We start from the raw sequence: 24,353 nt of genomic DNA, 5'->3' as shown, positions 1-24,353 counted from the left end.
TGGGGGCTTTTTATTTCTCATTCAAAAGCGCAGAATAATAATTTTTGAAAGTTTTTGAGCAAGAGTGGATATATCGGTTTAGAGCAGAGACACTGGTCGTGGAAGCGCAGTTCGAACCCCGGTAAAGTTTGCCATTTTTCTGTGCGAGTAAGAGCATAAGAGAGATTAAATAGCGAAACATGTTTTTCGGTCTCTTAAAAACTCTATCGACTAAAAAACAAAGAATTCTTGGCGAATTTAAAAAAAAAAAACGATTTTTAAAATTTTTAAATATCTTTGATAATGGCAATGGTCAAAAACTTTTACATATTCAATCATAAATTATGTTGTGTTATTAGGGTCCTCATTATTTTATCTTCTCTCTAATGTGAATAAAAATTCTTATGTGGAAGGAATGTTTTTTGTGTTGTCTATCACCTTAATTCACCTCTTTTTAAGTGTTTTAAATTATATAACAGTATTAATAAAAGCTAAATCATTAAAGGTCAAACTTCTTATATATTTTTTCTCTTTATACCAGGTGAATAAAAAGTATGGAACCAAACGTTTTTTGCTTAAACTGCTTATTTTTTGGAGAAACTAATTGATGAGTGATAAAGTATTATAAAAATGTGATGTTTTATCAAGAATAAAATTTTTCGAAATTGTCTTTTGTTTTTGAGTTTACAATTTTTTTTATTTTTTTAAATGGCAACCCACTATAAAAAACATTTTTCTCATAAAGGTTATGATCTAATAATTACAACTGTCTGCTTTATATTTATTATTTTTTTTAATTTTACGTATATGCAATTTTGACATAAAGAATCGCATGTCGCAAAAAGAAAACAGTACTTCGTTCAAAATACGATCAAAATTTATATTAATTATTATTTTTTGGAGGCAAATGTTAAAAAAAACGATTGGTTCCATACTTTATATTCTTTATATCTCTTCTCCTTTCTTCCTTTCTTGTATTTGCAGTTGCGTTTATATATATAACAATTTTTTCTTTTTACTTTATCTATTACTTTTTATGTATGTTAGTTAACTTGTCTATTTCTATTGCCCTCTATAAACTTGAGTGTGTTGAGAAATAAATTATATTATGAAATTTTAGTTTACATTTCGAAATCTCATCAAAAATTGCACTTTCAGTGGGCCAAAAATTTCAAAAAGTGCATAAAACTGAATTTTTTAAAAATTTTGTGTTAGTATGAAGGTATTGTATAGAACAGACTCACAGAGACACTGTCCGGGGGCGTGGTGGGGCAGTTCAAAACCCAGTAAACTTAGAAATTTTTCTGTAATTAATAGACATTATAAGAATAAGAATTATGGTGCATTTAAGAGCAAAACATAAGAGAGATAAGATGTTTTTTGGAAAATTGAATTTATTGAGTTTTCAAAGATGCAACTTTTATAACTACTCGTATTTTGGGTATCACCAAAGGACGAAACATGTTTTTTATGGTAAAAACAAAGAATTGTTGGCGAATTTAAGAAAACAATTTTTTTTCAATTGATATTAAAATTATTCAATCATAAATTTTGAAATTTTATAACCCTGTAACTCAACTGAGACACTCCTTAAATACTGTTATGTAATTTATTATCGAATAAAAGCTATTTCAAGTTTGTGGATTTTTTATTTGGCATTTCCAAATCTCATCAAAAATGCACTTTCAATGGTCTAAGGGACCGAAAAAAGTGCAAAGACGTTGTAGAAATGCAAAAAAAAATTATTTTTGAAATATTTTGTGCATGGATGAATATATTGGCTTAGAGCAGAGATACTGGCCGGGGACGTGGTAGCTCAGTTTGCAGTTAACAGTTCTGTAATTCTAATAAGCATAATAAGAATAAAAGAACAATAAGAGCAAACATAAGCAAGATTAGAATTTTTTTGTAAAATTGAAATTATCAAGTTTTTAAAATGCCTTTTTTTAACTATTTTGGGTGTCACCAATTGACGAAACATGTTTTTCGGTCGCTTAAAGCCAAACTAAGAATTCTTTGCGTATTTAAGAAACAACAAAACGATTTTTCAAGTTTTTTTAAAAATCTTTGGCAATGGTAATGTTCAAATTTTTTAATTCAATCATAGATTGTACAGAATTAATCTTCACAACTCTCCTTTTTCATTTTCGGTGGTTGTTACAATATTTATGAAATTATAAACCCTGAAAACAACACTTCTTGTCTTAGTTGAAGACCAAATCCTTGTAGTTTGAAAGGAGGTAATAGTTGGAGACTCGACAATTCGTCAACGTCCTGACGACAGTCATTCGATCCGCTCGCTCGAAATTGGCTTTGACAATTTCGTAATAGCGCCCATCACTAGAAAAAAAATTAAAAAATAGTATACAGGTGTTCGTTTTTCGAGCTCCACCATGAGGATTTCAGTTATTATAAGAGAGAGGTCGGTTAAATTAGGGCAAAGTTGCGCATTTGTATCCTGAATAATAATCTGAAAGAAAATTTAATGTGTCATCTTTAGTTTTTGAATTATTGGGAGAAAACGGAAAAAAGAACGGAAAAAAAGTTGAGTGTTGTAACTCTGATATCAAGAGCGCCTTGAAAAATACAATGACAGATTTAGATTTCTTGTAAGAAAGTGCATTAAAAACCTTCTAGTTAAAAACTTCTAGATCTTTTAGTTTTCGCTTCAAAAAATAGAAACGAAAATTTCAAATTCCGTTTCTTTTTTTCAATAATTCAAAAACTAAAAATGACTTATTAAAATTTCTTTCAGATAATTGTTCAGCATAATAATGCGCAACTTTGCCCTAATTTAACATACCTCGTATCTCCTACAATAACTGAGATCCCCATGACGGAGCTCGAAAAACGAACACCCTGTATTAAAGAATAGCAGCGAAGCGCGAGTTTTATAAAAAACGAGTTCCCACAAATGACTTATGAAACAATTTTTTTATGCTATTTTTTTCTATTTTGCGCGTTTTACGTACTTTTTTAATATAAAAGTCAATTTTTCAAAATTTAGGAACTTTTGCCTTAATAAGGTGATGGTTGGTAATAAATGTCACAAAGTTTGAAAAGTCCCAAATATTTTTTAACATTTTGTTGAATTAACAATGAATACTGTAAATATTTCATGCACACCACCTGAAATAAAAAAATCGCTCAAAACGCCGCTGAAAATCATTATTACCAACCTCTAGAAAGTAAATTGTTCTAGTCCATTTCAGCACCCAAATAGGTGTTGAAATAGCTCATTAAAGCATCAGTTTTGGTATCGAAATAAGCTTTCTTTCAGACGCAAAATATTTGACAATTTCGTAATAGCACCCATCACTAGAAAAATATCAAAAAATAGTATATTAAAGAACGCGTTTCGCAAGGCAAGTTTTATGAAACGAGCAGCAAAGTGCGAGTTTTATAAAAAACGAGTTCCCACAAGTGATTTATGAAACACGTTTTTTTGGTATTTTTTTCTATTTTGCGCGTTTTACGTACTTTTTTAATATAAAAGTCAATTTTTCAAAATTTAGGAACTTTTGTCTTAATAAGGTGGTAATAAATGTCACAAAATTTGAAAAGTCCCGAATATTTTTCAACATTTTGCTGAATTAACAATGAATACTATAAACATTTAATGCACACCACCTGAAATAAAAGAAATCGCTCAAAACGCCGCTGAAAATCACTATTACCAACCTCTAGGAAGTAAATTGTTCTAGTCTATTTCAGCACCAAATTGGTGTTGAAATAGCTCATTAAAGCATCGGTTTTGGTATCGAAATAGCTTCTTTCAGACGCAAAATAGAAAAACTTATTTATTTTTTCATATTTTTAATGTTTTTTGTTTATTTTTTTAATACCTCAAACTTAGACATCTCAGCTTCAAACACTTGACCCTCAACGTATCAATCGCCTTTTGACTCTTATCTGAAAACCTCAAATTATCAGGATCCCATCTCAGTTCCAGCCTTTCCACATTGACACAATTCCTCGCAATGGTATCCATCAACTGATCCACGAGGATATTAACACCGAGACGTTCCTGCGTCCCCATGATCAGAATCCTGCGACAAAACCTCAATTTTCCGCCCCTCTGAGCTACCAAAACTCACTTCGCGTTTGTCAAAATGGGCAAAACCGTTTGCCACAAGGAATCCGTAATGTGGGTCATCCCGGACAAGCTCAGCCCCCATAATTGGGGCCCATACTTCGACAGAAACTTGTAGATTGCGTCCTCGCTCAAGTTATCCGAACTGTCGAGGTCCAAGGCGACCAAATTTCGCGGATTTCCGGCCTCCATCCAGGCTTTCAAAACTGAGTCGTTGAAGCCGTTGATTTGGCCCGCGCTCAGGAATCTGAGTCCCGGGAGGCGCGTCAGCATGTCTTGGAGCGCCTCAGTCGATAAGTCAGTGGCTGTGATGTCGAGCTCTTGGAGGGAGCACTTCTCCCACTCGACTTGCATCAAATAGTCACTTTGCAGGTCTGAAATTTCGAAAGTAAGTTTCAGAAAAACTGAAAAAGTAAGACTGAGATACTTGTGCCGTTCATCAAGAGACATTTGAGGCGGCGACTCCTTTGGAAGAGTGTCTTGAGGGTGGAACCCGTCACTTTGGCACAGTAGTTTACAGCCAAGCATTCGAGCTACAATTTACACAATATTTTTTCTACAACTAAGTAATTTCCGATCAAAGTGGGCTGACTTTGGAATTAGGTTGGCGATAGTGAATCATCTGACATTTGAATGTGACAGGTAATGTTGCACGGCTTACTTGACCATAAAAACCACATTTAGGGTCACTTCCGTCTGTATTATTCACTGTTGCCAACTTAGTTTTAAAGTCTCAGACGATTTTCTCACAGAGAAAATCGGCGTACAAAATTGGGAAAATTAGGGAAATTGACAAATTAGTGGAAATCTTGAGGAAGTCAGGGCAAATTATGAGGAAATTAAGAGAAATTATAAGGAAATTTGCGCTCTGAGGGGTAAACTGCAAAGGAAATCGGTGTAGGTACAAAATTAGGGAAATCATAAGAAAACCAGGGGAAATTATAAGGAAATCAGGGAAAATTATTAAAATGCGAGATGTGGACGCAGTTTTTTTTGTTTATTTCTTAGAAAATTAGGAAATCTTAAAAAAAATCAGGGAATTATAAGAAGAAATCAGAAAAAAAATAGAAGAGGCATTTAAGAAGAAATGAAGGAAAATTATTGAAAAATGCGCTAAAAAATTAGGGGGAATCTAAAAGAAATCAGGAAATCAAACCTAGAAATTAGAGGAAATCAGGAGGAAACAAGAGAAATTCATGAGAAAATTAGGGAAAACCATTGAGAAATGTGCTTGCAAAAGTAGTTTTCTTTTGTTTCTTGAAAAAATAGGGGAAATCTTGGAGAAATTAGGAAATTAGAAGGAATCAAAAGAAATTAGAAAAAATCATGAGGAAATCAGAGAAATTCATGAAAAAATCACAGGAATTCATGTGGAAATCAGGAAAAATCATTAAAAAATGCACTTGCAAAAGTAGTTTTTTTTTGTTCCTTTTTTGGTAAATTAGGGGGAATCTTAAAGAAATCTGGAAATCAGAAAAAATCTAGAGGAATTAAAGGAAATGTGCTTGCGAAAGTGTTTTTTTTTTTCGTTTTTTGGAGAATTAGAGGAAATCTTGACAAAATCTCAGGAATTCATGAGGAAATTAGGGAAAATCATTGAAAAATGCACTTGTGAAAATAGTTTTTTTGTTTATTTTTTGGAAAATTAGGGGGAAATCAGAGAAATATGCGGTTGTGAAAATATTTTTTTTGTTCGTTTCTTGGAAAATTAGGGGAAATTATGAAATCATGAGGAAATCAAACGAAATCAGGAGAAATCAAAAGAAGTCATGACGAAATCTGAGAAAATTATTAAAAAATGCTGTTGCAAAAGTAGTTTTTTTTGTTTATTTCTTGAAAAATCAGGGGAAGTTTTGAAAAAATGGCTAAATATGAGGAAATCAGAGCAATCATGACAAAACCTAAGGAATTCATGAGGAAATTAGAGAAAATCATGGAAAAATGCGCTTGCAAAAAACAGTTTTTTTTGTTCCTTTTTAGGAAAATTAGGGGGAAATCAAGGAAAATTATTGAGAAATGCGCTTGTGAAAGTAATCTTTTTTTGTTCGTTTCTTGGAAAATTAGGGGAAAACTTGGAAAATCATGAAATCATGAGGAAATCAAAAGAAATCAGGAAAAATCAAAAGAAATCATGACGAAATCAGAAAAAAATATTGAATAAATGCTATTGCAAATGTAGTTTTTTATTCATTTTTTGGAAAATCAGGAGAAATGTTGAAAAAATAGGTAATCATGAGAAAATCAGAAGAAATCATAACAAAATCAAAGGAATTCATGCGGCAATTAGGAAAAATAATTAAAAATGCGCTTGCGAAAATATAGTTTTTTTTGTTCTTTTCTTGAAAAATTAAGGGAAATTTTGGAGAAATCAGAAAATTATAAGAAATCGAAAAAAATCAGAAGAAATCATGAAGAAAAAAATCGAATGCGGAAGTTCTTTGTTCATTTCTTGGAAAATTAAAGGAAATTTTGAAGAAATTAGGAAATCAGGGAAAATCATTGAAAAATGCGCAAGCAGTTTATTTTTTGGAAAATTAGAGGAAAGTTGAAGAAAATTAGGAGAAATCAGAAAAAAAAACAGGGTAAAATTTCAAAAAGCGCGGAAGTAGTTTTTTTGTTCATTAAATTAGATAAAACTATAATGAAATCAGAGCAAAATCATTGAAAAATGCTCATGCGGGATTGTTTTTTTTTATGAATTTTTTGAAAAATTCATGAAATGTTGAAGAAATTCGAGTGAAATCATGAGGAAATTAGACAAAGTCAAAGAAAGTTATTGAAAAATGCGTAAACGGAAGTTTGTTGTTGTTGTTTTGTTGTTTGAACATTTCTTGGGAAATCTTGAAAAATTCGGGAAATCACGAGAAATTAGGCAAAATCATGCGGAAATCAGAAGAATTTTTGACAAAATCAAAAGTAATCATGGAAAATCATTGAAAAAAGCGCATGCAGAAGTAGTTTTTTTATTCATTTTTTGAAAAATTACGGGAAATTTTGATGAAAATCTGGACAAATCAGGAGCAAATTAGAGAGAGTCAGAGGAAATTAGGGAGAATCACGAGAAATCATGAGGAAATCAAAAAAATCAGTAGAAATCAAACCAAAAAATCAAATCAAAATTCCAAATCACTTCAAAAACTAAAAATTCACCTGAATGCAATTCGAACTGAAGGCATCAATATGACTATCATCAACGAAATTAATCCCATACAAATTAATAACTCTCAAATTGGGTGTTGCCGACTTGAGCTTATGAACATTAATAACTTCATAAATTTCCTCTTCCTCCTCTTCGACTTTTTCATACGTTCCAATCAAATGAAGAATCTCAAGCCCATTGATAAAATTGTAGATTTTCCGCATAAACCCCTCCATGAAGATAACCTCGCTCAAACAAATACAAAGATACCTCAACTTGGTGGGAAACGCTTGCAACTCGCTGAAATCATGAAGTTGCATCGCTGTGGAGAAATCCAACAGCATGTGTGTCAAATTGGGGCACTTATTGGCCAACTCGTGCAACACTGTATGCGTTATGAGCTCGATGGGGAGCTCAATGTAGCGCAAAGAGGGCCCAAATCGGATACTAATCAAGGCCAACAGCGACTCCAAAGACCCCACATGGAGCCCCGAAATCTCCGGTCTCAAAGACACGTTTTTCCACAGTCGGGTGTCATAGGCAATCATCCGCCACTTCTTGCACACTTTGGCCATACGACATATCTCCTTATGGCTCAAATAACTGAAAATGTGCAACAGCACCTTGTCGGGGAGCTTCTCGATGGTCTGAAACAGAGAATTAGTCGTGATTGGGGCCACTGGGGGGTTACCGTGCCCGCGAAGGGGCTCTTAGCCGCCGTCCCGTCGGTTAAGTACACCTGGGAGGCTTCTAAGGCCAATTGCCCCCAAACATCAGGACTGACATCCATTTTTTACACCGATTTCACTCAAGCTATTTACGTAACGTTCCGCGGAGGCTAAGCATTCTTAAAATAACTCGGCGTCTTTTTCAAATTGTTTTTTGGCGCGAATTTTACTTACGATTTTCTTGGAGCGCCGGAAGGAGCTGCTGAGGTCGTCGCGGGTGATGGCCGAGGTGATGTCGAGGGTGCCCCAGGCGTCCATCTCGAAGCACTGTGAGTAATTGGCTAAGTCGCCTAATTAACGGCGCGAGACTAATTGGGCGAGGGTATTTTTGGAGGAATCAATTTGAAGTCTTCTTCTATTTTTGATTTAATGGTTTGAGTTTATTGTGCGAATTGGCAATTAACACAGACGAAGAATTCGAGACAAAGCACACCACACTTGGCTTTCACTTGCCAAACACTGAAATTAATTTGATTAACGTTTTTTTGGGCTATTTTTGTGATGACTTAAAGGACATTTTGATGAGGCCCAAGCCCTTGTTTGCTAGGTGTTTGAAAACTTGGGAGAATTTATTTGATGTTTGATTTTTTTGGCACTGTTGTGGGTTAAAAGAGGAGGGATCTATTAATCACTGGTGGGAAAAAATTCGCCCTTCTATTATTAATCGGGATAAAGCGCAATCAACTGTATAATGAGGTTGAAAATAGAACAGTTCATCTCACACAATTTGAACTCTTAGACAAAATATTAGAACTATTTAAGTAAATTTGTAGTAATTGTGTCTCAATTTTTGGATTAATTAAAGTAGTTTGAATTTTTTTTAATTATAAAAATTTGCAATGTTGGCAATTGTTGGCAACTATACAAGGTTGTATAGTTGGTTGCCTAGCATTAACATTTGATAATGAGCCAAGACACATTGTTTGCATATTTTACAACTCTAACATTCATTGAGTCACTTCAACGAATTCATTATCTCTAAATAAGTTGTTTTTATCATGTGATTTTTTCCCCGAATTAGAATTCTACGTTTTCTATTATGGAGAAGGTTTTCTACGTTTCAAATGTAAACAAACAAGATAACGGTTTTCTAAAACAGTATTCTGTGTAAACTTTAGGGAATTTTGACAATAAAACACTGATTTCAATCATTTGTTTTTATTTTCTTTTTAATACATTGCTAAATAATAAATTGAAATAATTTTTTCAAATAAAACGTCATTACAGCAAAATACAGTAGTGCGCAGTTAATTTACGCATGCGCATATGAGTATTTGGTTCAAATTAAATCCGATATTTTCCACCACGGTTATCCAGTGATAGTGCTCAAAATAAAGTAGGCTGTGTTTTGCAATTCTCAGTTTTCTTTTGTCTTCCTGATTTGAATGGTTGTGAAGAAATCAAGATTGCATGATTTTCGGGTCTTAGGGTTAAAGGAAGCGACCCTAGCTTTTGTTTCAGGAAATGGGAGCAGTGGCGCAACTGAATTAAAGGGAAAATATATTGATTGTATTTTGACAATTTATAAAAATAAAGTTAAAAAGTTGTCATTATCATGTTGCTTGATTTTTATTATTAATCAACACCAAAACAAACTGTCATCACATTACATTTTAATTGCCGAATATTACAATATTGATAATGACAAGTTGATAACTTAGTAAAATCACCGTCAACTGTCATTATCAACATATTATAATAAAAAGTATCATTACAAAGAAATTTTAGAATTTTACAGGTTTTAACAAATAAATAAATGCAAAAAATAATAAAAATATACTACATCAACATCAAAACATATAACAGCAAACAAAATTTTTTGGAAGTTGGCACGTTGACATTGCTTGATTTTTATTATTATTCAACACAAAAACAAACTAAGATCATTTTACATTTTAGTTGGAAAGTAATATTAACAATATTGATAATGACAAGTTGGTAACTAAGCATAATCACTCTGTCATTAGTGTCATTATCAACATGTTATAATATAAAGTGTCATCACTAACAAATTTTAGTATTTTATGGTTTCAAATAAATAAATGTATACAAAAAAATTACATTAAAAATAACAATAAATATCAACATAAAAACAAAATTCTTTTGAAGATTGTCACGTTGACAGTCACCAAAAGAAATAAATTTTTATTTAGTGTAAATCTGGTTTTGAATTTAACTGTCAATTTTTATAAACCTGTCAACTTCAAAAAAATTAAAAAACCTGGAAAACATACCAAAATTTGTCAAGTGTCAATTAGATATTTCCAAAAATTGTTTATTTAGACAGAAGTAGGCTTATTTAGGTGACCATGATTTGTCAAGAAATAAAATACACTGGAGTGCAAAAAAAATCGCAAATTGTCAAAAACAAAATTGGCAAATTTTTCAGAGATTTATTTAGTGTGAAAAAAGAGTCGAAATTAATAATAACAATTTTATTCGTCTGTTTTTATATCACTCAATTCGTGATTAAAATGTAAATAGTAGTTCCTTATTTCGTTCATGAAAATTTAAGTTAGAACGAGTTTGTGAAACATCAAAAAAATCTTTTTTTATATAAAATAGCAACCACTATTGTCCCAGGGAGGGCAACGGCCCCCCCTGTGAGCGCCCATGAGGCCAAATTACATTATAAAAAAAATCAATTTGTGGTTTTGAGCACTCAAGTATACAATCTCTTAATAAATACAAATATTTGATAATTTTTTATTATTGATAAAAATTGATAAAATAAAACTGTTTAAGTTGAAATCTTGCATATTAAAGAAAATTACTTTTGAGAAAAAATTACAGGTACCTGTAATTTGTCTAAATTTAAGTTCACATTGAAAGATTTATGATTTACAAAAAACATCTTACACAATTGGATAAGTGGTTTTACGTTTAACAAATCCGATTTTAAATTTAAAACATTGGACAAAACTCAATTTTTGAATTTTGACAAATGTCAATTTGACATTTTTAAAAAAATATTAAACTAGGCTTTGGGTGGCCATTTTTGTTCATAAGATACATACAAGGTGATTCTTTTAGAGCCTATATTAGAAACTTTTTAACTTCTAATGCAGATAGAAATTTGAAATTTTGTACACAACCCAAATCAACCCGTCTGAGTTCAACTAAATTATTTTCAAAATGGCTGAACTTCCAGAACTACGAGAAATTGGCGCCAACTTTGAAATTTTAAATGGTAACCAATTATTTTTATTGCATTTTTGAATTCTCCTCTCCAAACTGAGTAAAATGTACCTAGTTGTTAGTACTTATCTGTCATAGTTTTTGACATATGTCAATTTTTTGCTCAAAATTTTCATTTGCAGAGGTTTATTAAAAACATCACAGCTCTTGAACCGTTTGCGATAAGTCAATAATTTTTTTGCATTCGATAACCAAACGTCCGAAGAGTTTCCTAAAATTTTCAAAATTGTCAACTGTCAAATTGCAAAGCTTATATGATTTTTTGAAAATGATATTTAACAAACAGCTATAACTCAGTTTTTTCAAATAAAATGACCCCATTTTCTCAACGGCAAGCGAAAGTACATCGATTTCTAGAAGGACTTTTATCAACATGTCCTATACCCATCTCTTACAGTTTCTAAAATAATCACGAAAAACATGTTTTTGTTTTTTATTTTTATAGTCAATCACATAGGCTTTGGAAAATGATCAATACGTATTAAAGATTTAGTCTACACAACACTCATTCGGAATTACGAAGAATTGAGGCAAGGATTGAGGCGGCATTTAATAATCTTCAACCAAATGAAATAATGGAAGCCACTCAAATCAGTTCACCATCGAATTTTGGACTGTTTGAAAATGGTAAACATATCGAACATCTGTATTAATTATGGTATATCTTTATTGTATTTTTTCAAAGCCAATGTGATTAACTATAAAAATAAAACTTATAACATGTTTTTCGTGATTATTTCAAAAACTGTAAGAGATAGGTATAGGACATGTTGATAAAAGTCCTTCTACAAATTAATGTACTTTTGATTGCCGTTGAGAAAATAGAGTCATTTCATTTGAAAAAACTGAGTTATAGCTGTTTGGTAATGATCATTTTCAAAAAATCATACTAGCCTTGCAATTTGACAGTTGACAATTTTGAAAATTCTAGAAAACTTTTCGAACCTTTGGTTATCGAATGCAAAAAAAAAATATTCACTTATCGCAAAGGGTTCAAGAGCTGTGATGTTTTGAATGAACCCCTGCAAGTGAAAATTTTGACCAAAAAATTGACATATGTCAAAAACTATGACAGATAGGTACTAACAACTAGGTACATTTTACTTAGTTTAAAGAGGAGAATTCAACAATGCAATAAAATTAAGTGGGTACCATTTAAAATTTCAAAGTTGGCGCCAATTTCTCTTAGTTCCGGAAGTTCAGCCATTTTTAAAATAATTTAATTGAACTTAGACCAGTCGACTTGGGTTGTGTACATAGTTTCAAATTATTATCTGCATTAGAAGTTAAAAAGTTTCTAATGTAGGCTCTAAAAGAATCACCTTGTATAAAAAAATAATTTGTTTTTGATAATTGATAAAAGCACCGCCTCCTTAATCAAATGTATCAATATCCCGCCTGGGCATTTCGTAAAAAATGCATTGGAGCAGTGATTCCGATTTTTTCTTAGTTACGTGGGTTACTAAGGAAAAACTGAATAATTTCTAATTATTATCGAAAAATAACGCAATTAATAAATGCTGGGAAGGAAGGATACAACAAAACTAGATACGCCAGGGAGAATTGATATAATGAGATTGAACCCTTTAAGCTAAAAAACTGGATTTGTCAAAAAATTTTCCCCAGATTAAAGCGCCAACGGGAATCACTTGAACTCAAAAAATGCCCAGGCGAGAAAAGGATTATTTCTATGGAGACGGCGATGGATAAAAGATTTGTTAAACAAACTTCAACATAGTAAGGGCCAGCGTTGGCGTTGACAATCAATTTTCATTTATTTGCTTAACAAACTGTCAATCTCCCTATCGCCCCCATCATTGATAATCGCACTTTATCTTTGTTCCATTATCATGATTACCATATCAGAGCCCTCCATTAGTTACATAATCACAATTTCCAGCCAAAATAATGGTAATAATGCCTTTTTTTGTCAAAATGTCAATAGTTGGACCGTGGAGGAAATCCCGGCGTCCATCTTGTCCCAAATGTCCGTCTCCGAAATGGAGGAGGGGAATCCATGCGTCACCCAGCAGTAAATACTCGCCGTCGTCGTTCCTCGTCATGTAGTAAAAGTGAAAACAATGCTGCGATCGGTCCACTAACCTTTTATCAGTTGAAATTGCTTTGTTCGGCTCAATCTCAGAGTAGGTTAGTCGACAAAAGTGCGAAATCAGTGCTCGTGTGTGCCATCATCGACAATGGCAACGACCATGAACCTTCTGGAGCTGGTGACCGGCCTCCACGGCGCCCTTTTCGACGGCGTCGCCCCCGGATGGCTCTTCTCCATGGACTACATGCCCTGGCTGTGGGCCATGATCGGCTCGGTCCTCGTGGGGCTCAGCGGGGTGCTGCCCCTTCTGGTCATACCCATCGACCAGACGGACAACCTCAAACATGGAGGTTGGTTGGTTTTGCGCGGGGACCTTGGGGTTATCATCAGATCTTGAGGCGTGCATAATAAAAACAAAGGTTTTGAGGGATTTATGGGGCTTATCAGTGGTGGGTAAATAAGACTAATGGGAGGAAGGGGACCTTCGATTTATTTATTACAAGTTAAGGTTACATAATGGTTGACAATGAATGAATAAATGACACGAGTGGCCTGCCTGAATGCCGGGTCGGTGGTACAGGGTGACTCGACTTGAAGGTCCAAGGCTAAATTTGAATTTTTTGTGATATTGTAAATTAAAAACTCATATTTTATTTCTTCTCACTAAAAGAGATGTTGAATTTTAAAACACAGTATTCTACAATGGCAAAAATACCCCAAGTTCGCCATTTTGACTCCAATATGGCGAATTGGTGATACTATGTGAACTTTAAACACTCTGTATAACCGATTTTTTGCCTATACAAAAGTAGAAAGAATTTTTTTTTAAATTAGTCATGACTTTGAAATTAAGTTGGCAACATTGAATAGTGACAAGTACTTAAATTACACTCGTTTTCATATTAATGTGCATTGTTCACGTTGAAAGGGATCATTTTAAGGTGGTAACCATTCAAACAATCCTAACCTCAAAAAAATAATGTTTTTCAAAAAAAAGTATACTCCATCTAGCAAAAAATAATTAAAATTAATAACGAAATTAACAAAGGATAGCAAATATGAAGATTTTTGTCATTAAATTTGTTCTGAATGACATTAATGACACTTTTTGTGTAAATCGGCCTTTAAATTAAAGATTCATTTGACTTCTACAACTCACATATCTGTTGTTACTATTTTTCTTACATTTTTTAATTAAAAAACAAAAATGTTTTCTTTTTTATAAAAAATAAAAAGTAATTTTTTACAAGCGTCGGATTCCGATGTTAGCAAACAAAAACCTAACTTAATATAAATAAAAATTCCACATTTCCTGTATTTTGACTCCAAAATTTTATTCCTCGTTTTGTTTTGGAATCAATATGGCGGATTAGTGATACTTTTTCATTTTGAAATTTGTATATCAACTATGTGAAATTTTTATTGAAACACTCTGAATAACTGATTTTTTGTCTATAAGAGAATCAGAATGAAGTTTTGTAATAAACAATAAAACGCGTTTAATAAATTTTTGGTTAAAGCAGTCTATGACTTTGAAAGTACGTTGGCAACATTGAATATTGTAGAGACAAGTACTAAAGGCTAAATTTGAATTTTTTGTGATATTATAAGTTAAAAACTGTGTTATTTTATTTCTTCTCGCTAAAAGAGATGATGGATTTAAAAAAACAGTCTTCTACTATTCTACAGTGGCAAAAATACCACAAGTTCGCCATTTTGGCTCCAATATGGCGAATTGGTGATACCATGTAAACTTTAAACCCTCTGTGTAACCGATTTTTTGCCTATAAAAAAGTAGAAATTTTTAATTAGTCTATGACTTTGAAATTAACATTGAATAGTGACAAGTACTTAAATTATACTCGTTTTCATATTATTAATGTGCATCGAAGTAGTCGTTGAAAGGGATAATTTTAAGGTGGCAACCATTCAAACAATCCTAACCTCAATCTTCCCTAAAAATAATGTTTTTCAAATAAAAGTATACTCCATCTAGCAAGAAATAATTAAAATTAACAACGAAATTATCAAAGGATAGCAAATATGAAGATTTTTAATTAAAATTAACAACGAAATTATCAAAGGATAGCAAATATGAAGGTTTTTGTCAATACTGATGTAATTGAATTTGTTCTGAATGACATTAATGACACTTTTTGTGTAAATCGGCCATTAAATTAAAGATTCATTTAGACTTCTACAACTCACACATCTGTTACTATTTTTCTTACATTTTTTAATTAAAAAACAAAAATGTTTTCTTTTTTATAAAAAATAAAAAGTAATTTTTTAGAAGCGTCGGATTCTGATGTTGGCAATAAAAAACCTAACTTAATATTTTATGAATAAAAATTCCACATTTCCTTTATTTTGACTCCAAAATTCGATTACTCTCTTTGTTTTGGAATCAATATGGCGGATTAGTGATACTTATTTTTTAATTTATACATCAACTGTGTGAAGTTTTTATTGAAACACTCTGTATAACCGATTTTTTGTCTATAAGAGAAGTTTTGTAATAAACAATAAAACGCGGTAATAAATTTTCCGTTAAAGCAGTTTATGACTTTGAAATTACGTTGGCAACATTGAATATCGTAGAGACAAGTACTAAAGGCTAAATTTGAATTTTTTGTGATATTATAAGTTAAATTTTAAAAAAGCAGTATTCTATTGTGGCAAAAAAACCGCAATTCCACTCCAAAATGTTATTCAAATATGGCGAATTGGTGATACTGCCATTTTGACTCCAAAATGTGATTCAAATATGGCGAATTGGTGATACTATGTGAAGTTGAAACACTCTGTATAACCAATTTTTTGTATATAAAAAAGTAGAAAGAATTTTTTTAAACTAGTCTATGATTTTGAAATTACGTTGGCAACATTGAATAACCTAGAGACAAGTACTAAAATTGACAATTCACACGTCTTTTGTTACTGTTTTTCATACATTTTTTAATTAAAAAGTACAAAACCTGTTTTCTTTTTTATAAAAAAATGAAAAAACAATTTTTTTGACAAGTATACTAAAATTCACGAATTATGAATATTATGATGTTAGTCATCAAAAAACCTAACTTCATGTTAGGTTTTCATGTAAGTTCCTTAATACCGCCATTTTGACTATAGAATTGATAAAAGTATTGTCAAAATTGAATTTCTCGCTTTGTTTTAAATCAAAATGGCCGAAATATGGCACCTTGTCATTTTATAATACGTTATTTTGCGTGTAGTGAAGCTTTTCTTGAAACACTCGGTATAGTAGAATTTTGTCTTTTTTCGGGAATTGATTCAAAAATTTTCTTAATATACAGAGTGTTTTTATTTTTTGATATAAAACATATGGTTCCAATATTAAGAAAACACCCTGTATACTCCTATTAAATAAATTCAAAATCTTGTGTGGGTTTTATTGTGATAATTTTTATTTATTATTATTTTTTGTTATCTTCCCAAATAATTGTTTTTTCATTTTTTGGGAGAGTAAAAAGGGCGAATAAAAATACCCGAGTCACACGGTATAATTTTATTTTTATTTGTTTTTTTTTAGTACCTACTCAAGATGTTGTTTTATCGTATTTTTTTTTATTTTGAATTAATTATTTCGCTTGTTTGCAAGCCTTCTTGTTAGTTCTGGAAGCATCATCCACCACACTTTTCATTGCATCCGTTATTTTATCTCCAACCTTCGTGACACTTCCATCGTTAGTTAATCGACTCGAAGCAAGTTTCCCTTCTAATTCTCCAACAGGAAGCCTTTTCTGTTCCGACAAATCATTTAAAAATTTCACAAACGTTGTTAAATCGATAGTCTCGGATTTGAATTTTTCGAAACACGATTTGGTGTCTTCCGGAGTGATTTTTTTATTGAGCAGTTTCGCATCAGTGAGCCACTTGTTGATCTGTTCCAGGGTGATTTTTTGGCCCCCATTTGTCACAGCTTTGAACTGGTGTTCGATGTTTCCGCAACCGGCCATCAAAAAGTGGCTTTCTCAAGCTTATTTATGGTACAAAAATTTAGCATGTTTTTGTGTTAATTTGATAAATGACATTTACGTCCATTGACATCTCGAGTTTTGACAAATTGTTCGAAATTATTTCGATTTATTTTTAATCACAAAAACAGGAAATAATGGAGATAATGCAACTCATTCCGCATCATTCGCTTTATCATTTCAGCGTTTATGTCTCATTTTTATTGCTTTTTAGCAATATTGACGTGATAATAACTATACAGAGTGTTCCAATGAAAACGAGCCACCCACTAAAAAGACTTTGCAAAAACGCCGAAACAGGTCGATTTTGTTTCCGAAGGGGACATTTTCTGTCATAATTTTTAAATTACCGCCGGTAACCCTTTAACCCCCACGCACCCCAACTTTAAAAATTTAAATAGCACTACCCTACTTGTAGCACATTAAATGAAAGCTACTTTAACAAGCTTTTCAAAACTTTTTACCAAAATTGAATCAGACCATCCATTCATGAGGTACAGGATGTTCTAATAAAAACGAACCAGAAAGAATTTGCAAAAAAAAACCGAAACAGGTTAATTTTGTTTTTAAAAGACATTTTTTGACAATTTTTTTCTAAAGTTATATTCATAAGATAATCGAAAAAGATAATGTTTCTAATTAGTAATTACTTCTACTAAAAAGTATTCAAATAAATTACAAGAAACATACTAATATTGTTATAAGTATTATTGAAGCTGTAATAAACTTATTTTTATTTCTTTATTTTATTGTCAAAATAATCGGACTACAGGTCAGGGAGTAATAAAGTTTCTTATAATTTAATTTAAGTATCTAAAAAAATAGCAATATAGTTCTTAAGTTCCTTTGTACATACTGTTTGCTGAAAGATTAGTTTTTTTGCCGATATTTTATGAATGTATAAAAATTTCATTTTAGAAAAAAGCTTGATATTTTAGAGTTAAGTGGCATAGAGGTTAAAGGCTTAGTGCAGATGCTTTTAAAATTGCTAAAAAAATGTTCCTTTGAAAAACAAAATTAACCTGTTTTTTTGCAATTTTTTTCTAAGATGGTTTGTTTTTATTAGAACCCCCTGTATCTCATGAATGGATGGTCTGATTCAATTTTGGTAAAAAGTTTTGAAAACCTTGCTAGAATAGCTTTCATTTGATGTGCCACAAGTAGGGTAGTGCCATTTAAATTTTTAAAGTTGGAGTGTGTGGGGGTTAAAGGGTTACTGGGGGTGATTTAAAAATTACGTCCAAAAATGTCCCCCCTGGAAACAAAATCGACCTGTTTCAGCGTTTTTGCAAAGTCTTTTTAGTTTGTGAGATATTCAGGGTGGCTCGTTTTCATTGGAGCATCCTGTATAATGGGTAATAAATCTCTACCTACCCATTTTAATGCGTGTAGATACTAAAAATTGCGATTTTGTGTACAAAAAATTACAGGAACCTGTAATTTATCTAAATTTAAAATCGCAAATTACATCAGGAAAGAATTACGAAAACCGTTTTACACAATTAAACAACTGGTTTCACGCTTGGCAACCCGATTTTAGGTTGAAAACCCGACTTCGGGGGGCAACGACTCATTCCTCTATTTATTACAGATTAGAATAAATTTAAGAATTTTTGCGTGATAATAACTTAAAACAAAGACTCATCATGCAAGAATAAGAATGACGCAATTTGTAGATGATTGACATTTACCCACTTGATTTGACACCCTTGAAAATTGTAAAAATATTTTTTCTCGTGATTAAGTACTTTTTCATTAAATCTATTATGAAAATTGCATGCATGTAGCCGTCGATTAGATAACGCCGGCACGTCCATGATAATTCATTGTTCATAATTTAAATTATTCGAATTACAAAACAATTCTTGTGTCGCAAAATTGCAACATTTCTGACACGTTTTGGGCTGCAATGAAGCGCAAAATGAGTGACTTGCATTTCCTCGGGGCGATAATTTTCACTTCCGCGAATATCACAAGACAAATTAATTGTTTCAAGGCCGTATTATGACTCCCAAGTGATTTCAATGGGGTCCAAATCCGGTCAGATTTGCGTAATAGTCCACAACCATCATGTCTTCAGAGCCTCTTAACGCAATCTCTGCACGTACTCAGATTAGATTAACCAGTCTCGAAATATTTACTTTGTTGTAGTCAAATCAAGTGTCTTTGATTTGTTTTTTTTTTTCCCAGATAGTGCGAATAAACTGAAGACTTTGCTGAGTTTCGCCGTCGGAGGCCTCCTCGGCGACGTCTTCCTCCACTCGCTCCCGGAAATATGGGCGAACGACGCGGCCAGAAACGGTAAGTCACGTGGCGATTTTCGATTGGCCGGTTCCGGCACCGTAATTTTGCAATCAAGACGGCGAGGACCCAATTGAAGGGAATTATCTAGTAGGCCGTTTGACATTTCTCGGTCATTCACCCCGCTACCAACCTTGCAAACATTATCGTTCTAGGAGGTCACCCGACCACCACCACCGGCCTTCTCATCCTCACCGGCTTAATAGTATTCGTAGTCACCGAGAAGCTCTTCACTGTGATAGAAAAACTGGGCGAGCGCCATCTGGCGCCCCCAGAGAACAACAATGTCAAAGGATACAAACATATCCCCGAACCTAAGAAGCATGTAAGTAACAAAGCAAATTTCAAAATGGCGTCATTGCAATAGTAAGAAACTAGAGGTTGGTACCATTGCGAACAAAAAACTTTGAACTTGTCACTAAATTTTGACGTTTTGAAGGTTATGAAAAGTCATATTTAACGGAAAAAAGTGTAGTAACTTTGCGGTTACAACAAAAATTTAATAAAAATATTAATTTTTCAGTTATTGATATAGTAGAATAGGTAAAAATAAATGATGTAGCTACTTTTTCGGTCATTTTCTATATTTTTCAACCAGAAACTTTATAATTTTCTTAAAAAAAATCGAAAAATTGCTTTATTTTTCAGTTAGAAATACAATTAATTCGCAAAATTTCGTTAAAAACCAGCCAAAATTTTAACAAAATAGACCAAAAACGGTGTTGTGTTTGCCTTTTTGAGTGCTTACCCACGTTTTTGGGATAAAAATCAATCGAAAATTAAACTACAAAAGTAAATCGAAATTGGTATTATTTTTAGCTTATCTTGACCAAACACACCTGAAAATCACAAAAAGAATTTATATTTATGTTATTTTGTTTATTTGACTCGTTTGAACTGGTTTTTGAGAAAAATTAAGACAAAAAGAAGCTGAAAAACTACAGAATCCGGTCGAAAATGCTTTTAAGCACGTTTTTGTGTTTTACTTATTTTTTTGTATTTTTATTGCGTCAGTGGAGTAGTAAATTTTGAAATTAGAAGTTGGTACTGTTGCTCCCGAATTTTGACATGTTGGGAGTTACGAAAGGTCATTATTATACAGAGTGGTTATAAATGATTTTCATCTAGCCAGCTGTGAATTTTCCATGTAAAATAAAAAATGCCGCTTTACGAAAATAGGGGTACCTACTTGTTTCAACTCGAAATTAAAAAATCGCCGTTTACTAAGCGTCCACTTCGAAAATAGACTTCAATTATAAACTTGTTTTCTTCCAAAGTATACATTATTATCAATTCTTATTGGTAATAAGTTAAAACAATAAAAGTTTAATTAACCACAATTTATTATTAATGAATAAGTGACACTAATGACAGAACTAGAGCTTTCAAAAAAGTTGAGCGGCACAAATAAAGTTACATGCAAAAAAATTCCAAAGCTGGCTAGATGAAAATCATTTATAACCACTCTGTATTTAACATTAAAGAGTGTTATCATGCTTTCAGTTAAGTTGGTAACACTGATTTAATGTTGACATTAGACTGTGCCGGCAATGCCAGCGACGGACCCGTCCGAAATAATAATAATAAATGCCTTTTTGAAATGAATGACATTTGACTATAAAAGAGTGACATTTGAGTTTGACATTTAATGTTGCCAACTATCAGATATTAATTCCAATTGTTGATATAGTAAATTAGATAAAAAATAGGAGTAAATGATATACTTTTTGCATCTTTTTCGGGCATTTTCCACGTTTTACTACCAGAAACTTGAAAATATTCTTAAAAAATCGAAAAATCGCTGTATTTTTCAGTTAGAAATACAATTAGTTCGGAAAATTTGTTAAAAACAAGCCAAAAATTCAACAAAATAGGTCAAGAATGCTTGTATTTTTGCCTGTTTAAGTGCTTATCCACGTTTTTGGGGTAAAAACAAAAAAAAAACGTTTTTTTTTGTTTAAACAAGCTGACAAACTACAAAATTAAATCAATATTTTTTTAGCTCAACTTGCCCAAACACGCCTGAAAATCACAAAAAGAATCTTTAGTGATGTCATTTTGCTTATTTCAATCGTTTGAATTGGTTTTTAAGAAAAATTAAGTCAAAAATAAGCCGAAAAACCACATATCTGGTCGAAAATGCATGTTTTTTTTATTTTCTTATTTATTTTTTTGTATTTTTATTACGTCAATGCAGTGGAAAGTTTTGAAATTATAAGTTGGTACCATTGCTCTTGAATTTTGACATGTTGAAAGTTACGAAAGGCCATATTTGTCATTAAAGCGTGTCATCATGTTTTCAATTAAGTTGGTAACACTGATTTAATGTTGATATTAGACTGTGTCAGTGACGGCAATGCCAGCCACGGACCCGTTCGAAATGAATGACATTTGACTATAAAAGAGTGACTTTTGAGTTTTATATTTAATGTTGCCAACTATCAATTAATAATTTCAATTATTGATATGGGAGTAAATCATATACTTTTTGCATCTTTTTTGGGCATTTTCCACGTTTTTCAACCAGAAACTTGATGATTTTTCCAACAAAATGGGCCAAAAATTGCATTATTTTTGCTTTTTTCATTGCTTACGCACGTTTTTCGGATGAAAACAAAAAAAACGAAATTATTTGTTTAAACAGGCTGACAAACGACAAAATTAAATCGATATTGATATTATTTTTTAGCTCAAACACGTCTGAAAATCACAAATTTATAGTGATGTTAATTTGTTTATTTCACTCGTTTGAACTGATTTTTAAGAAAAATTAAGACAATAAAAGCCGAAAAACCACAAAATTTGGTCGAAAATGCATATTTTGTATTTTATTATTTAATTTTTTTATATTTTTATTACATCAATGCAGTAGAAAGTTATGAAATTAGAAGTTGGTACCATTGCTCCTGAATTTTGACATGTTGGAAGTTTAAGTGTGTCGTCATGCTTTCAATTAAGTTGGTACCACTGATTTAATGGTGATATTAGACTGTGTCAGTGACGGCAATACCAGCAACGGACCCGTCCGAAATGAATGACATTTGACTATAAAAGAGTGACATTTGAGTTTGACACTTAATGTTGCCAACCTAATTCTAGTTATTGGTAAAAAAGCCCAAAACTGATTTATTAAAAAAACAAGTTTTATTAGTAGAATAAACCCTTTTCCTCGTGTTTCTTTGCAGATAACCGGGTATTTGAACCTGCTGGCCAACACAATCGACAACTTCACTCACGGCTTGTCCCTCGGGGGGGCGTTCCTCGTGTCGCTCCGTTTGGGTCTCTTGACCACTTTCGCCATCCTCGTCCACGAGATCCCGCACGAAGTCGGGGACTTCGCCATTTTGCTCAAATCGGGCTTCACGCGATGGGACGCCGCCTTCTACCAGATCCTGACCGCCGGGGGCGGCTTAGTCGGCTCGTTCGCCGCCATCATGTGCAGCGGGGCCTCCAATTCGATCGGTAAGCGATGTGAGAGGATTAAACTGGGATTAATTTCGCGTTTCAGAGGCCCGCACCTCGTGGATTATGCCCTTCACGGCCGGGACGTTCCTCCACATCGCGCTGGTGACGGTCCTCCCGGACTTACTCAAGGAGGAGGACCCCCGGGAGTCGCTCAAGCAGATTCTCGCCCTCATCGCGGGGATTAGTGTCATGGCCGTCGTGACGACTTTAGTTGAGTGATAAGTGATAAGAATTCAGTTGCCATATTGTTGATAGTTTTTTTGCATATTTACAGTATTAGTTTGTAATTCTTTTTGTTTTGATTAGGTAGAAAACATATTTTTCCAGTTGCTAGCAATCGTCTGGTGATTGTCAGACCGGAACTATTTTTGTGATATTAACATTTTTTCAACACAATATATTTTATTATGTAGTACTTAAAGTGCTCTTATATATTTTATATCAAAATAAAACATGACTACGATGATATATTGTAAATAAAGAGCAAGAAATGACCTCGGAGCTATTTATATCAGACCCGCTCGACCTCATTCCAATCAAGTCAACAAAACAATGCGCACTGATCACTATCAAGGATAATAATTAATAAAACACCTAACTTTGAAAAAAAAAATACAAAATAAACTACAACTTGATTTTCCTCTTTTTCGGCTTCACTGCTAACGGCCCCGGGATTTTGAAAACAGTACTAGAAAAAAAAATTAGTTCGAAAAATGACAATTACGAAAAAACTTACTGACAAGTCGTACAAATCGGGCTAAATTTGCAGAAAACTGTAAAAAAATTGTTAGTTCAGACTCAAACCGGCCTGTGATTGGCTGTAGCCAATTCAAGGCCAAGTTTCAACCAATCAACTCACTTGACAGACAAACTGAGCACACATAACCTATATCAATCAACTCGCGGTGGCAGAAACAAGCCGCCCTGTAGTCAACCTTGACGGGGGGCGGCAACACCAGCTTTTGCCTAATGGGGGGCTCCGGCAAAAACACCCACTAAAACATAACCATTAATTAAATTTCTAATCCAAGTAGCCTGTGACTTTGAAATCCAAGTCCAGTGTTGCCATGTCTGGTATGTAATTAAGTAAAAATTATTATTTCTGTTGATTTTTCAGAAATCAAACTGCAATTACAACAAAAAATTAATCAATTTAGAAATTCTTTTAATCGAATATTCGACCAAACGTTTAGTAATATAACTTTTCGCGCATTTTTGAGAATTTTGCATGTTTTTTAGCCAGAAAACTCAATTATTTTGCAAAACTTTCCCAAAAATAAATCAAACAATCATCAAATTAGTTAAGAAAATAGCATTATTTAATTTTTAATGAGATTTCATTCAACGTAGTCAAAAAATCACTAAATTGGGTCAAAAAATACATTCTTTAGTAGTTTTTTTC

The 24,353-nt window shown here is 32.6% G+C and overlaps 4 protein-coding genes across 5 annotated transcripts in view; 1 reads left to right on the top strand and 3 right to left on the bottom strand.

The window, feature by feature from the left end:
* Positions 1 to 2,056: 2,056 nt before the first annotated feature.
* Positions 2,057 to 8,517, bottom strand: LOC123010126 (F-box/LRR-repeat protein 2). 2 transcript variants are annotated; one of them, XM_044406837.1, is made up of 6 exons: positions 8,114 to 8,517; positions 7,223 to 7,858; positions 4,500 to 4,605; positions 4,077 to 4,446; positions 3,825 to 4,028; positions 2,057 to 2,319 (listed from the first exon to the last, which is right to left on the bottom strand). In XM_044406837.1, the coding sequence occupies exons 1-6, from the start codon at positions 8,195 to 8,197 to the stop codon at positions 2,184 to 2,186; spliced, it is 1,536 nt and encodes a 511-aa protein (XP_044262772.1). In that variant the 5' UTR covers positions 8,198 to 8,517; the 3' UTR covers positions 2,057 to 2,183. The 2 variants fall into 2 exon arrangements, with proteins under 2 accessions (XP_044262772.1, XP_044262767.1); XM_044406832.1 differs by lacking the exon at positions 8,114 to 8,517 and adding an exon at positions 7,903 to 8,062.
* A 4,637-nt stretch (positions 8,518 to 13,154) lies between these two features.
* On the top strand, positions 13,155 to 23,446 carry LOC123016081 (zinc transporter ZIP13 homolog). Its single transcript, XM_044416301.1, has 5 exons — positions 13,155 to 13,537; positions 19,376 to 19,486; positions 19,642 to 19,811; positions 22,672 to 22,948; positions 22,995 to 23,446. The coding sequence occupies exons 1-5, from the start codon at positions 13,336 to 13,338 to the stop codon at positions 23,168 to 23,170; spliced, it is 936 nt and encodes a 311-aa protein (XP_044272236.1). The 5' UTR covers positions 13,155 to 13,335; the 3' UTR covers positions 23,171 to 23,446.
* On the bottom strand, positions 16,681 to 17,300 carry LOC123016084 (tubulin polymerization-promoting protein homolog). The gene has a single exon (XM_044416303.1). It carries the CDS (start codon positions 17,165 to 17,167, stop codon positions 16,790 to 16,792), a length of 378 nt encoding a protein of 125 aa, XP_044272238.1. The 5' UTR covers positions 17,168 to 17,300; the 3' UTR covers positions 16,681 to 16,789.
* Positions 23,406 to 24,353, bottom strand: part of LOC123016082 (general transcription factor IIH subunit 3) — an 11,113-nt gene continuing 10,165 nt past the window's right edge. Inside the window, exons 3-5 of the mRNA XM_044416302.1 lie at positions 23,811 to 23,946; positions 23,688 to 23,724; positions 23,406 to 23,639 (exon numbers count right to left, since the gene is read on the bottom strand). Coding sequence (XP_044272237.1) covers positions 23,576 to 23,639; positions 23,688 to 23,724; positions 23,811 to 23,946 — 237 coding nt within the window. The 3' untranslated portion in view covers positions 23,406 to 23,575. The remainder of the gene's footprint in view (positions 23,640 to 23,687; positions 23,725 to 23,810; positions 23,947 to 24,353) is intronic.

This window comes from Tribolium madens, unplaced genomic scaffold (assembly GCF_015345945.1).
Source record: "Tribolium madens isolate multiple individuals breed KSU strain unplaced genomic scaffold, Tmad_KSU_1.1 Scaffold_19;HRSCAF=116;Tcas5.2_LG9, whole genome shotgun sequence".
NCBI classification, from domain to species: Eukaryota; Metazoa; Arthropoda; class Insecta; order Coleoptera; family Tenebrionidae; genus Tribolium; species Tribolium madens.
The sequence above is the reverse complement of the archived record's forward strand: the minus strand, read 5'-3'. Positions and strand labels throughout refer to the sequence as shown.

Bases quoted from the DNA above. Each gene is read 5' to 3' on its own strand.
- LOC123016081 (XM_044416301.1), top strand. From the start codon at position 13,336: ATGGCAACGACCATGAACCTTCTGGAGCTGGTGACCGGCCTCCACGGC. The intron at 13,538-19,375 runs GTTGGTTGGTTT...TTTTTTTCCCAG, and splicing joins GGACAACCTCAAACATGGAG to ATAGTGCGAATAAACTGAAG. The intron at 22,949-22,994 runs GTAAGCGATGTG...TTCGCGTTTCAG, and splicing joins CGGGGCCTCCAATTCGATCG to AGGCCCGCACCTCGTGGATT.
- LOC123016084 (XM_044416303.1), bottom strand. From the start codon at position 17,167: ATGGCCGGTTGCGGAAACATCGAACACCAGTTCAAAGCTGTGACAAAT.
- LOC123010126 (XM_044406832.1), bottom strand. From the start codon at position 8,001: ATGGATGTCAGTCCTGATGTTTGGGGGCAATTGGCCTTAGAAGCCTCC. The intron at 4,606-7,222 runs GTGAATTTTTAG...TGTAAATTGTAG, and splicing joins TCAGTTCGAATTGCATTCAG to CTCGAATGCTTGGCTGTAAA. The intron at 4,447-4,499 runs GTATCTCAGTCT...TCGAAATTTCAG, and splicing joins TCTCTTGATGAACGGCACAA to ACCTGCAAAGTGACTATTTG.